Genomic DNA, 13131 nt, shown 5'->3' with positions numbered 1-13131 from the left:
CTCAGGCATGCTCCGTCTTAGTCACCGTGCTCCAAGCTACACAGGGTGACAGCTTGTTCCATGTGATGGGACACAGTGGCCAGGAACTTGGGAGAAGCTCAGCTCTTATAGTGCTGGGGAGGGGGCACCCTCCCCACACTCTCCTCTTCAGTAATTCACTGAGAACCCCAATTTCACTGGGACCCTCTGTTCAGGGCACATATGCTCACCCCCTCTCCAGAAAGGCAAGGGTTCTAAAACGGTAGGCTGTCCATCAAAGTGCAAGCAGCGGGGTCCCAGGCAGCCCTGTCTCCCTGCCCTGCCGCCACCGCCCCCCACCCAGCGTCCAACATGGGCTCTAATTAGCCAGAGGCACGGTGCTGCGGTGCTGAGTCCTCTCCACCGAGCGGGTTACGGAACTTCTGGTTATCTTGGAGGGTTTCATGCTAATCACATTCCTCTCATGCATTTCTTAACTCCTAGGGAATGACCGATTTCCAGGCCTCAGTGAAAATTTGAGATGGAGGAAGGAGCAGACACATTGGCGGCAAGCTAATGAGAAACAAGATAAGTGCGTCACTCAGCAGCTTTGTGCTACTTTTACCTAAAATCTAAAACCCTTTTTCCCAGGCTACTTGTATTACTAAAACAACTGTATCCTTCCAAGGGTAAGGAAAGGAAACAGAGTTACCTGTGTAAATTCGCTCTGTCCGGGCACCCAGGAAGATCTAAGGTATAAGGAGCTATGATTCACAGCTCCGAAAACTTGACGGCACTGCTAAGCAGTTAAAGAAAACGAGTGTTTAGCAATGTCAGATAGCCTGACCGGAGCTGCTGGAGGGGACAGGACAGGGGACCCGAGACCACATAGTTTGAATTCATAGTGTGCAAAATGTGCGGTCACACATATTTACATCAGTATCGCTCAATATTTTAAAAATGGAAACATTCTAAATGCTCGAGAATAGGGAACTTTGTAGAGAAATATTAGGTTGGTATTAAAATTGCATGACATACATGGACGGGACTGGAAGAGATGATGCTGAGTGAAATAAGTCAAGCAGAGAGAGTCAATTATCATATGGTTTCACTTATTTGTGGAGCATAACAAATAGCATGGAGGACAAGGGGAGATGGAAAGGAGAAGGGAGTTGAGGGAAATTGGAAGGGGAGGTGAACCATGAGAGACTATGGACTCTGAAAAACGATCTGAGAATTTTGAAGGGGTGGGGGGTGGGAGGTTGGGGGCACCAGGTGGTGGGTATTGTAGAGGGCACGGATTGCATGGAGCACTGGGTGTGGTGCAAAAATAATGAATACTGTTATGCTGAAAAAATAAAAAAATTAAAAAAAAAATTGCATGACATAGGACATGCTTATGATGAAGGTTGGAAGAGTAGGACAGACACTTGATTTTGGAATAGAATCTTAAATCTCCAGCTGCTTAGGGTAAATACTTATTTAAGACTGGCAGGAAATTTACCAAAATATTAACAGCGGTTTTCCTTGGGTCCTTCTCTTTGGACCTTAAGGTTATCGATGTTTTCTTCTTTATACTTTGCTGTATCTCCTACAATGGGTGTGTGTATGGTTCTCTCTCTATACACACACATACACTATATATAACATATACATAAGATAATGTATGCTATTATCAGCAAAAAATATAAAAAACGAAAGAAATCCTGCTGCTTGGATTGCAGTGTCTGAGATAAACGTGTAAGAATTTGAATATATAAGACGTGCCACTATGTATGTTGAAGAGAGCTCACCTGTGCTGTTCCTCTTTGCAGCAGGTAGCCGGATGAATCTCGGGGTTCACTGAGCAGAACATTACATGGTTCAAGGCCCCACCCCACACGCTTGACACACAAAGGATAGGTAGCACATCTCCACAGGGTACGAAGCCCCCATCACGGGGTGTGGGGTTGGAGCCCGACTTGAATAACAGTGCTGTTTCATCAGTAAATATGGTTACTCTTTGTTGTCATCACAAGAATGGATAATTCTAGTCCGCTTCTGGGACTTTTGAGAGTCAAGGTTATTTTAAAACGTGAAGGAGATAAACACGTGTCTATCGCAGACGTTGCTGAGAAGGCCCCTTTGTTGCTCTGGTTATTAATATCCATTTGCTGTGGTATTTTATTGTTGGCGCACAGAACTCCGCGTGCATTTCTCTTGTTTTGTTTTTTGGGGGAATATAGGGGCCTTGTTGCCTCAACTGATTTTTAAGATGCTCGGTTCTGAGAATCTATATGTTCTAGTTCAGATCATGCACCCCCTCTTTCATCCCCCAAAAACAAAATGAAAGAAATGCATGTGGAGTTCTGTGCTATAGAACCACTTAGGGGGTTGGGCCGTTTACTTGCTGAGATTAGGAGAGGAGCCTAACAAGACATGTTTGACCCGGGCTGCATAAACTGAGGTTTGGGGAAACTTTTCCCTTTTGCTTGCAGAAATAACACCACACAGGGGCGCCTGGGTGGCTCAGTGGGTTAAAGCCTCTGCCTTCAGCTCAGGTCATGATCCCAGGGTCCTTGGATCAGGCTCTCTGCTCCGCAGGGAGCCTGCTTCCTCCTCTCTCTCTCTCTCTCTCTGCCTGCCTCTCTGCCTACTTGTGATCTCTGTCTGTCAAATAAAGAAATAAAAAAAATAATAATAAAAAAAGAAAGAACACCACACTGAGCCTTTCCGTGCAGTACCTCCCAGCACTCCCCAGTCAGGGTGATGTGGGTTTTTGGGTTTTTTTTTGTTTTTGTTTTTGTTTTCTTTTCTTTTTCGAGAGAAACCATAGTGAGAGTTAGCTATTTGAAAAACTTTTCGTAATTATAATAGTGGGGTCTTTCACCTTTTTCTTTCAGATCATTTTTCAATTATTTTGGGTCTGTTTCTTCTAGAGCAGTCATTTTCAACAGGACTATAGGTTAGCATCACCAAGAGAGATTTTAAAGCTGCCCAGGTCCAGATGGACCCCAGAACAATGTATTCAGAACCTCCCACAGTAGGACCCAGAAGTCAGTGTTCGGTAAAACTCTCTAGGTAATTCTTCTGTCCAGTCCAGTTTTAGAGCCAGCGTCTTAAAGGACTGGGTGGTAGGCTTTCTAAAAGCTAAATATGTGGCAATGAGAGTTGCAAGAAAATACAAATGTGCTTAATACCACTGAACAGTACACTTAAAAATGGTTCAAATGGGAAATTTTATGTTATGTGTATTTTACCACGATTGAAAAACTTTGACAACAAAAATGAAAACCAGATCTAGGTCTGCTTTGTCCCATAGAGTAGCCTCATTAGTGCTATAAGTAAAACATACAGGCAAGATTTTGATGATTTAGCACCAGTGAAGAACTGGAAAAGGTATCATTAGTAATTTTCATAGTGATTACACATGGACAGTTCTTTTTCTGTATTGGGTCAAAAAAATATTTTCTGTTACTTTCACCTGTTTCTTTTTGCTTTCTTTAGTGTGGCTACGGCAAAATGGAGAATGACATTTGTTTCTTCATTACATTTCTGTCACATCGCCCTGCTCAAAACCTAAATCTACCAATACATTTTTTAAAAATAGCTTCTGTATTTCACTTTTCTTATGCAAATATTATCACTTGCAGAATGAAAAACAACGTAGAACCCCTTGGGACCCAAGACCCTGTCCTAAGCTTGAAAATTTTAAAGATGTTATTTGTTTATTTGTCAGAGAAAGAGAGAGAGCACAAGCAGGCAGAGAGGGAGAAGCAGGCTCCCCGCCAAGCAGGGAGCCCGATGCGGGACTCTATCCCAGGACCCTGAGATCATGCTCTGAGCCAAAGGCAGACGCTCAACCAACCGAGCCCCCAAGGCGCCCTGGCTTGAAAACATTTAAAACACAAGGAAATATTTATTCTGAGCCCTCAGCAGGGAATAAGCAGTGGCAGAGCTCCCACAGTTGGGTGAAGGGGACTCAGGAACAACGAGGTGCTGGTCCTGGTCAAGACTTGTGGGCTCACATCCTGACGCCCCAACCCCTGGGGTGACATTTTAGCCTCTGGGGCATCTTGGGGAAATGACATCTTCACACTTCCCTTTTCTGGCCACTAAATTTAGATGTTACAAGATATCCCTTTCCAGCATCACTTAGATTTTATAGGAATATATAGTGCCTGAATAGTGCACTGAAATGTTCTGGTTCCTCAAGACGGAAACCTCGCGGAGAAGCAGCGCCAGGCAATTTCCTGTTCCCTACCATTCCCTCGTGGGTGGTAACACCCACCGGGATGTCAGATGAACCTGCTGTCCCGCAGGAGTACCACCTTGCTGCCCACTGGGGAAAAAACAAAAGGTCCGCACTTGACCAAGCAACCGCCCAAGGTGGTCTTTGGGACGTCAAGAGCCTGACTCTTGCCTGCCCCAGTTCAGAAGCACCAGCTTTCTTCATCCAGCTCCCTTGCTGTCTGCGGAGCTCAGATCACACCCTGCCCCACTCCCTCTGGCCTGTGCCACAGGCTTCTCTTGACTCCCATCTAGAGCTGATTCTCATGCAAGAAACCCAGGAATGGCCCGAGGCTTCACCAGCTTCGGATTGACTCACCTGGTGGCTAGTAGCCACCAGTAATTGCTTTTCTCCCCATTTTGCTATTTCTCTAACTGTCATCATTATTCATAGTAGTAGGGCTGCAGATAACCTGGAGACTTGACCTAAAAAATGGTTTTTACCAGGCACTGATCTCAGAAAGCGCCTTGCACTCTCTGGTGCCCTGTGGCTGCCTCCTCTGTTTTCATTTCACGATGGACTATTCAGCATATTTCTTTACGCCTTGGTGCACAGATTGCCATCACTGGACCTCAGCCGGCTTTGATAGGCTCTTTAATTTTACCTTTTTTTTTTCTTAGAACAAAGGCAGAGTTAGATCAAGAAGCCCTGATCAGTGGCAATCTGGCTACAGAAGCAAACTTAATCATCCTGGATATGCAGGAGAACATTATCCAGGTGAGGACAACACACACCTGATCTGTTGGACATGTTTACTGGAATTTAATAAGGAACTCTTTATAGGTAACTGGGAAAGAAATGTGATCCCCAAATGCCTTTTTTTTTTTTAACCATTTACGATACTGTTCACCTTACAAATTCCAGAGATAATCAACATTCTTCTGGCTTCTTTGACTCGCTGCTCCCTTGGGTGTTGACAAGGTGATCCTGTAGTTAAATATGCCAAGTGTGTATCAAGCGTATAACACAGATGGGGGCTTGTAGCTGATGATCTAGAATAGGGATGAGAGCTAAGGTGGTTTGTTTGTTTTTGTTTTTTGATGGGACAACCCCAGTTGAATTAAGATTGACATCTCGTATGGGAGCTAAGATTATGACTGGACCAGTGGCAGAGGTGCTGGGTCTGAATAATGAGGTCTACTTTGGACCCCAATTGGGGAAGGAAAATCACTTGTACCATGAATTTGCCATCCCCACTGCAGAAAAGCATAGTGCCACTATGAACGTTGCAACAAGACAATTTTATATGCTAAGTGAGTGTTTCCAAAAATTCCCAAGAAGTCTAGGAGATAATGGGGTTTTGGTGAACTTGAGAAATGAGTCCCACCATGTTTCCAGTGAGAAATCATTTATTCAGGTAGATCCAGTGATGCTTTTGGGAACTAGAAAAAGAAATATTGTTGAAACCCAGGGAAACCTTAGTTATCCTACTTTTAAGTGGTCTAAAATCAAAGTAATTGTTAAAGAAACAGAAAGACAAAAAGTATGTGGTGTCTTTAATATCTTAAACACTTGGCCTCATATTGATTATATCTCTATCCATCACTGCTCTGATTGCTATACACTTACCAGTCCTCACAGTGATTTTTTTTTTCCCAAAGAAATGGCACTTATCTGTCATTATCTTCAGTGGGATTAGTCTCGCTGTTCTATTTGGAAACACTGCTGCCATCAAGCAGCCCCTTTTGTACTGGGAAGCCCACAGTTGTGCTTTGAAGCCCACAAGGAAAGCTTTGCCTTCTATATAAAGGAAGAACATTCCAAGAGCTTTTGTCTGGGATGGAGGGGAGGTGTGCCTCATAACGTAGTGTAGCAGGCCTGACCTGGGCATAACTACCAAATCATTTGGGAGTTTTAGAGTAAAGTCATTTGGATATAGGTCTTCAGCTGTAATGGTAATGGATGATGTGTGTGGTGGCCAAACCCTGAAGATCTTAGACTAAGAGATGGGATGTCAGCATCGCTGTGCTAATTGTCAAGAGGGCCCACTTGTGTCTACACCCGTCCGCTCAGGGATTCAGTGATGCTGTTCTTCTGTTCCCCTCAGGCAAGCTCGGCTCTGGACTGTAAAGACAGCCTGCTGGGAGGTGTTCTCAGGGTGCTGGTGAATTCTCTGAGCTGCGATCAGAGCACCACCTACCTGACTCACTGCTTTGCGACACTCCGGGCTCTCATTGCCAAGGTAAACACGGGATGCTTGTTTTCTTATTCCTAATTAAGAGCTGAGCGTTTCATCTGATTTCACACATTCTCCTCTCAGGTGTCCCCAAACCCACACAGCATGGTATTAAGTGACATCAAGGTAAAGGTTTTAAGCCTCTCTAAGAATAAAGCGAATGCCCTGATTTTTTGAGAAGTCACCAGGAGAGAGTCAGTGGGTCTCCCGCTTAAAATGTGGGCAGAACTATAGGCATTTGACATGGCCACTCACTGGAGACAGGAGAGCAAATGCAACCTCACACCCTTACCTTTCACCCTTTCCAGTACCGCATCTGGGTGAGATTACCGTCCTAAACGAGAACGCCATCAGTAAGTCTTCTAGAGTGTCTTGTCGTAAAATGAGAGAAGATTTAGAAGTAAATTTTTCATAGCCTGAAGAATATAGATTTTCCTGACATCAAGTGGTCTAATGCAGTTTACTTTCTCCCCCTGGATTGGAAAACTCCCAGTTGGTACCTGCTTAATGGGATCTTTTACATTTTGTTTTAAGTTTATTTATTTATTTAAGTGATCTCTACACCCAGCAGGGGCTCAAACTCATGACCCTGAGATTAAGAGTAGCATGCTTTTCCAACTGAGCCAGCCAGGAACCCCGGGATCAGTTACATTTAGAAAGTAGGATTCTTCTGCTCTCCCTTCTCAGGATGATTTTCTTTTTCTTAGTCACCAGTCCTTTCCCGGGGGCTCAGGAAACATAGGTCATTCTGTATAGAGGTGACTTTGCTGGTACATGTAGCCTGGATAACATTGCAGTGAATTACACAGCCCTGATCTTAGTTGTGTGGTTCATAATTAAATCTTAGGTGGACTCTGTGGCTTGCATTCTTCTTCGGACTCAAGGAGCTCATTTTCTTTATGGAACAATGCATGAATTCTTCTAGCCTCTCTGCTTGTCCCAGCAGACATTGCCTATTTCAGCAGACATCCAGTCCAGACAAAATACGAAGGGGCCAAGGGCTGCCTCATGGCCTCTGTGTCTCTCCTAGTTCGGGGATTTGCTGTTTGAGGAAGAGGTGGAACAGTGTGCGGACCTGTGCCAGCGAGTCTTACACCACTGCAGCAGCAGCATGGACGTCACCCGGAACCAAGCCTGTGCCACCCTCTACCTGCTCATGAGGTTCAGCTTTGGAGCCACCAGTGTAAGAGCTCCCACCAGTGGGGGGGACCCACAATCAGTGCAAGTGGCCCAAAGTCAGTGCAAACATTGGTTGAGGGAAAGTTTGTGGGATCACCATTTCCTTCGGTTGCATATGACGGGGAGACGGTTGACGACGTAGATGGATAGCAGCTTTTGAGTTTGCAACCAGAAGTGAAGATGGAGACTGGTGAAGGCAGTGATTTCCATCTGTGTGTTTCAAGGATAGCCGAGTGAATATAGGTAGATTAAAAGTTGTCCTCTGTGGGGAAAAATACACCAGGCAGGCTAAGAATTCCACAGCATTTCTCTTATTTCCAAAATCGGATGGCACGGGACCAGTGTGACCTGTGGGTGAGAATTTGAATGTTCAGCGTCATCTGCCCCCTGAGTTTTAACTGAAGCTTTGCAGCCTTTGGATTTATGCTTTATTGCAGAAGTGTTAACCTTTGCTTTAGTTTTTCTAGATCTTCGTTTATTTAGATTTATCTAGATTTTAGTTTATCTAGATTATTTACATTTGTGGTCATGTTAATGAGCATCCCCAAGAGATCTTAAAAGATAAATTGGCCCATGGGAAAAAGATAGGATCCTCATCATGTGTGAGACATAATTATTGAAAATATTTAGGACATTTTCTTGGGGTCTGCAGGATAACCATATTTTTCTATAGGGCTAGAAGGGAAGGAGAAACAGAAACTCACTGCCTGTCCAGGGTCCAGAATCTCAGAAAATGTGACCATGGAGATACTGTTCCTTTTTCCGGTTTAAGTCATGTCCCAAGAAGAGGAATCTTGGTACAAAAGGGTCCATTTTTGAGACCCAACTTTGCAGCAACCTCCCAGCCTTGCAGCATGGAGGCCATCCAGTCCTCCATGAAAATTTAAAGGCTGCTGACGGATTTATGTCAGAGCAATATCCATTTAAACCATTTAAACAATGATATGAATCTCGTGCAAAGCAGAGCTCACATTTCATTGAGAGAAAAGGAAACGGTGGAGACGGAGCAAAAAAACGTTGGGGAGTCCCGGGTGTCTGGCGCACCTGCCTTCCCTTATCTGCAGGCCAAGTGCCTCTTATTGGTTCCTTCTTCTCCTCTTCCTGATGCAGAACTTTGCAAGAGTAAAGATGCAGGTAACCATGTCTCTGGCATCTTTGGTGGGCAAAGCACCAGACTTTAATGAGGAGTACCTGAGAAGATCCTTGAGGACGATCTTGGCCTACGCAGAAGAGGACACGGCCATGCAGGCCACTCCTTTCCCGACCCAGGTAAGCTGAAGAGCGCGCCTTATCTCACACACAGGTTTGGGATCAGCCATATAAACTTGAGTATATATGTGTGTGTGTGTATACTGTGAATTTACGTAACACATATAATATGTAATTATGTAACAGGTTATACATAAAATATACAACTATTATGTATACACATGTATTTAATATATAGCACACTCTCTTGTATTTAATATATACCACACTATATTATATATCATGTATATCACATCATATATATTACTGTATCATATATTATCATATATTATTGTATTATATTACATATACACACACACACACACACACACACACACACACACATATAGTGTAAGCAGAAGCCCTAAGCTGCCTCCTATTGGTGTAAAGACCCCTGATGTTCCAGAGTACAGCTGGAGGCTCTTTTAGGTGGCAAATAACCGAAACTAGCTCAAGTTACTTTAAACAAAAAGAGGGAAGATAGTATAAGGATTCAGGGCTAAATCATGGATCCAAGGGCCAACTCACATCTGGGCCTCTGAAGCACAGGGACCTACAAAAGTGAAGGCCACGGACGACCCCTCCCGGCTCCCCTCCACCTGCGAGTTCTGCTTCCACTGAGAAGCCCGCCCATGGCTGGCCGGTGCCCTTCCAACGCAGCCCCAGCTTGTCACCATGGGTGACAAAGCCAGGACTATTTAGAGCCGTTCACTTCTTTTTGCAGGTGGAGGAACTTCTGTGCAATTTGAACAGCATCTTATACGACACGGTGAAAATGAGGGAGTTCCAGGAAGATCCCGAGATGCTGATGGATCTCATGTACAGGTACACTTTTCTGACCAAATCAAGGCCGTCAGCTGAGGGCCTAGGGTTTGTCACTTGGAGGTCTTGTTAGTGTGATTATTATAAGCTGTGTGGGTACAGTGATTTGGATGACATCCAAAAGCATAAAGAGAAATTAGTAGAAAGTAATCATTCACGGTGGGTTGATTCATGTACACCTTTTTAGAAATATCCCCCTGGGGTGCCTGGGTGGCTCAGTTGGTTAAGCGACTGCCTTCGGCTCAGGTCATGATCCTGGAGTCCCAGGATCGAGTCCTGCATTGGGCTCCCTGCTTGGCAGGGAGTCTGCTTCTCCCTCTGACCCTCCCCCTTCTCATGGTCACTCTCTCTCTCTCTCTCATTCTCTCTCTCTCTCAAATAAATAAATAAAACCTTAAAAAATTATAATTTTAGAAATATCCCCCTAATGTCAACTGAGGTATCTTTTACAATACTATCCTCTGCTTATCGTAGAATGAGAGAAAAGAACTATCTGTTATGTAAATTATTTCCTATATTTTTTCCAGTTATATTCAAATATACATGTACCATTTAAGTAGAATTCATATTTTACTTAATAGTTTGAAACTTTATCTTTATGCTCCGCGTTCAGGAGAAACTACTTAGAGAAATAAATTGATTCTGATGTGATGTCATAGATGGGTTGTACTTTTGTTATTATTCTGAGAGAAAGGAAAGAAAAGGAAGAAAATTGGTAGAGATCCATTAAGACAGACCTCATTTGATTGGGCCTTTTTCTTCCCCATGAAACTTGAAGTAAATGCTATTTCTCGAGGTCCAGCACATCCTACCTGTGGACGGAAAAACAACTGGACTGACAAATGTTTGCTTTTTCTCTCATTTTCTGAACAGGTGGGGAAAGGGCAGATGTGGGGAGGGATTCTTGGCGGGGAGGAAAGTGGCCATCCACAGCAGAAAAACAGTGTCATGAACCAGCTGTCCTTGAAACGTTCTCAATCTCTCCTCAGAATTGCCAAGAGTTACCAGACATCTCCTGATCTGCGGCTGACCTGGCTCCAGAACATGGCAGAGAAACACACCAAGAAGAAATGCTACACGGAGGCCGCCATGTGCCTGGTGCACGCGGCTGCCTTGGTGGCCGAGTACCTGAGCATGCTGGAGGACCACAGCTACCTGCCCGTGGGCAGTGTCAGCTTTCAGGTGGGGGGCAGACACAGCTTTTCTTGGAGGGCGGTGACTCTCAACAGAGGGGCAGGCTTGCGTCCCACCCCAGAAGGCATTAGATGATCTCCGGAGACATTTCTGGGTTGTTACAGCTCAGGGTGGGGTGGGGGAGTGGGACACTGACCCCTGACACATATAATCCCGAGACCCCGCCGAACATTCTGCAATGCGTATCAGCAACCACCACCAAGAATTATCTGGCCTCAAATTTCAGGACTGCCAAGGTTGAAAGAAATCTCCTTTAGTGTATTATATTTGCCTCTTCTAATTGCTTTACTATCCTGGGTTTTTTAAAAAAATTATTTACAATACATGTAGAGTTGATAGGCACTCTAGGCATTCCCAAACACTCAGATCCATGATTTCATTTGACTTTCTGTCTTCAGGCAGATAGGCAAGGTACTATGACTCCTACTTTATGAATAACACAACTGAGAGAGCAATTTTTCTAAGGTCACTTAAACTCCTTCCCAAAGACTTGGAGTTGGCACAGGACACTGACACCTGGGAAAGTATTTTCCAGACACTAGAGAAATTATTTCCCGGATGACCCATTCCTTTGATCATATACCCCAACTCTGTAGCGTCCCACATTTCATCATCCCAAAGCAAGGAAGAACCACAATGACCTGGGAAGGGCAAAAAGGATCTGAACCAGCACTTTCTTAGGATAAGTTGAATATTGCCCACAGTTAGCAAAGGGAAGTGGTCTACCAGGTCTGAAAATGGACTCTGGCCAGGATGCTTGGTGACCACTTTGACAGCTTTTGCTGAGTAGTTTAATATGGTCTTTAGAGAAAATAAAAGTTTTATGAGTCCTTTTGTGAGAGAGACAGAATCTGTACCAATGACTCTCCTTGAAACCATGAACAGTCCAGTCCAGAAATAGAGCCTTTTTCAAGCCAGACTCCCAGTCACGTGTAAGTGCTTGTATTATCCTTCTTTGAATCTATATGACTGATTTTATCAAAGGCTTTTTTTCAGTCTTGTTCTTCAACACAATTTTGTGATGGCTATGTGAACCAGAGGGAGAAGACAGTTCAGAGCAGCTTCCCCAGGCTTTGGGAAGAAATTACCGGAACTGGTGCCCCGGGGATTGGGCGGGGGCGGGTGGATAGAACTCTGTTCACCTGTGCACCTGTTTGCTTCTTATTATTAATCCTCCCTTTCTTACGGCTTTCAGTAACAATAATATTTATTCTAACATTTCATCCTCAGCAAATCACTTCTCTTCTCAATTCGAAAGTATGTGTTTCAAAGGCTAAAAGTGAAATTCTTATCCAAAAGGCATAAAAATATCACATCTGATTTTCATTTGCGTAAAAGTGAAGAAAGTTACAAAAGTTATTTTAGATGTATCTGCTTCTTTTATCACATTTATTTTGGCCCTTTGATACTACCAATGATTAATATTTTAAGTGCTACTCTTCAATTCCCAGAAAAATCTTTTTTTTTACTTAATGTTGAATCATACCCTTCTCTTTCCATGCTTCATTAACTGAACTATTTCTTATCACTCTTTTATGCCTTTTTCACAGTTACTGTATTCTATTTGATATTTATCATTTGAGTATTAATGGCATTTCCTTGTTGACTCTCATGTTTGTAAGCTTGAGAATTCTCATTCTGTGTAGAATTCATTTGATTTGCTCATAAGCCATGCCAAGGTGAGATAAGATAGTTCTTCTTTTTTTTTTTTTTTTAAGATTTTATTTATTTGACAGGCAGATCACAAGTAGGCAGAGGCAGGCAGAGAGAGAGAGGAGGAAGCAGGATCCCTGCTGAGCAGAAAGCCCGATGCAGGACTTCATCCCAGGACCCTGGGATCATGACCTGAGCCAAAGGCAGAGGCTTTAGCCCACTGGCCACCTGGGCACCCCTAGGATAGTTATTCTAAAACCAATAGAAAAACTCTACATTGTCCCTACGGAGAGCCTTTAGCTCTATTTTTCATATATCTGTCTCCTTCATTTATTCTTCCGGACTATATTTATTGAGCACGTATTGTGTCCTCGTGACCTTTACCTTCTAGCCACGGAGAGCGACATCCTCTAAGTACTCTATTCCTTATTCGATTACAATGATGATAAATGCTGTTAAGAAAGAGGTACGAGTGTTTATAATCTGACCTAACCTGGGGTCGTGGGAAGCTCAGGAGGACCAGGAAGGTGAAGGGGGAGGCAGAAGGAGCTGAGAAGTGTGAGGTCACCGTGATGCACAGAACATGGTGAGGTCGGTGTTCTCGGCTACCTAAGAGAAGCCAAATTATGCT

The 13131-nt window shown here is 43.8% G+C and overlaps 1 protein-coding gene across 3 annotated transcripts in view; it reads left to right on the top strand.

Moving 5' to 3' along the window:
- DOCK8 (dedicator of cytokinesis 8) overlaps positions 1-13131 on the top strand; it is a 205506-nt gene that overhangs the window by 166839 nt on the left and 25536 nt on the right. For all 3 annotated transcript variants that reach the window (XM_047699090.1, XM_047699089.1, XM_047699091.1), the window contains 7 exons: positions 463-550; positions 4849-4945; positions 6276-6410; positions 7435-7587; positions 8694-8852; positions 9556-9656; positions 10643-10835. In XM_047699090.1, the coding sequence (XP_047555046.1) occupies positions 463-550; positions 4849-4945; positions 6276-6410; positions 7435-7587; positions 8694-8852; positions 9556-9656; positions 10643-10835 (926 nt within the window). The remainder of the gene's footprint in view (positions 1-462; positions 551-4848; positions 4946-6275; positions 6411-7434; positions 7588-8693; positions 8853-9555; positions 9657-10642; positions 10836-13131) is intronic.

This window comes from Lutra lutra, chromosome 13 (assembly GCF_902655055.1).
Source record: "Lutra lutra chromosome 13, mLutLut1.2, whole genome shotgun sequence".
NCBI lineage: Eukaryota > Metazoa > Chordata > Mammalia > Carnivora > Mustelidae > Lutra > Lutra lutra.
Note: the sequence above shows the minus strand (reverse complement) of the source record. Positions and strands in the feature narration are given on the sequence as shown.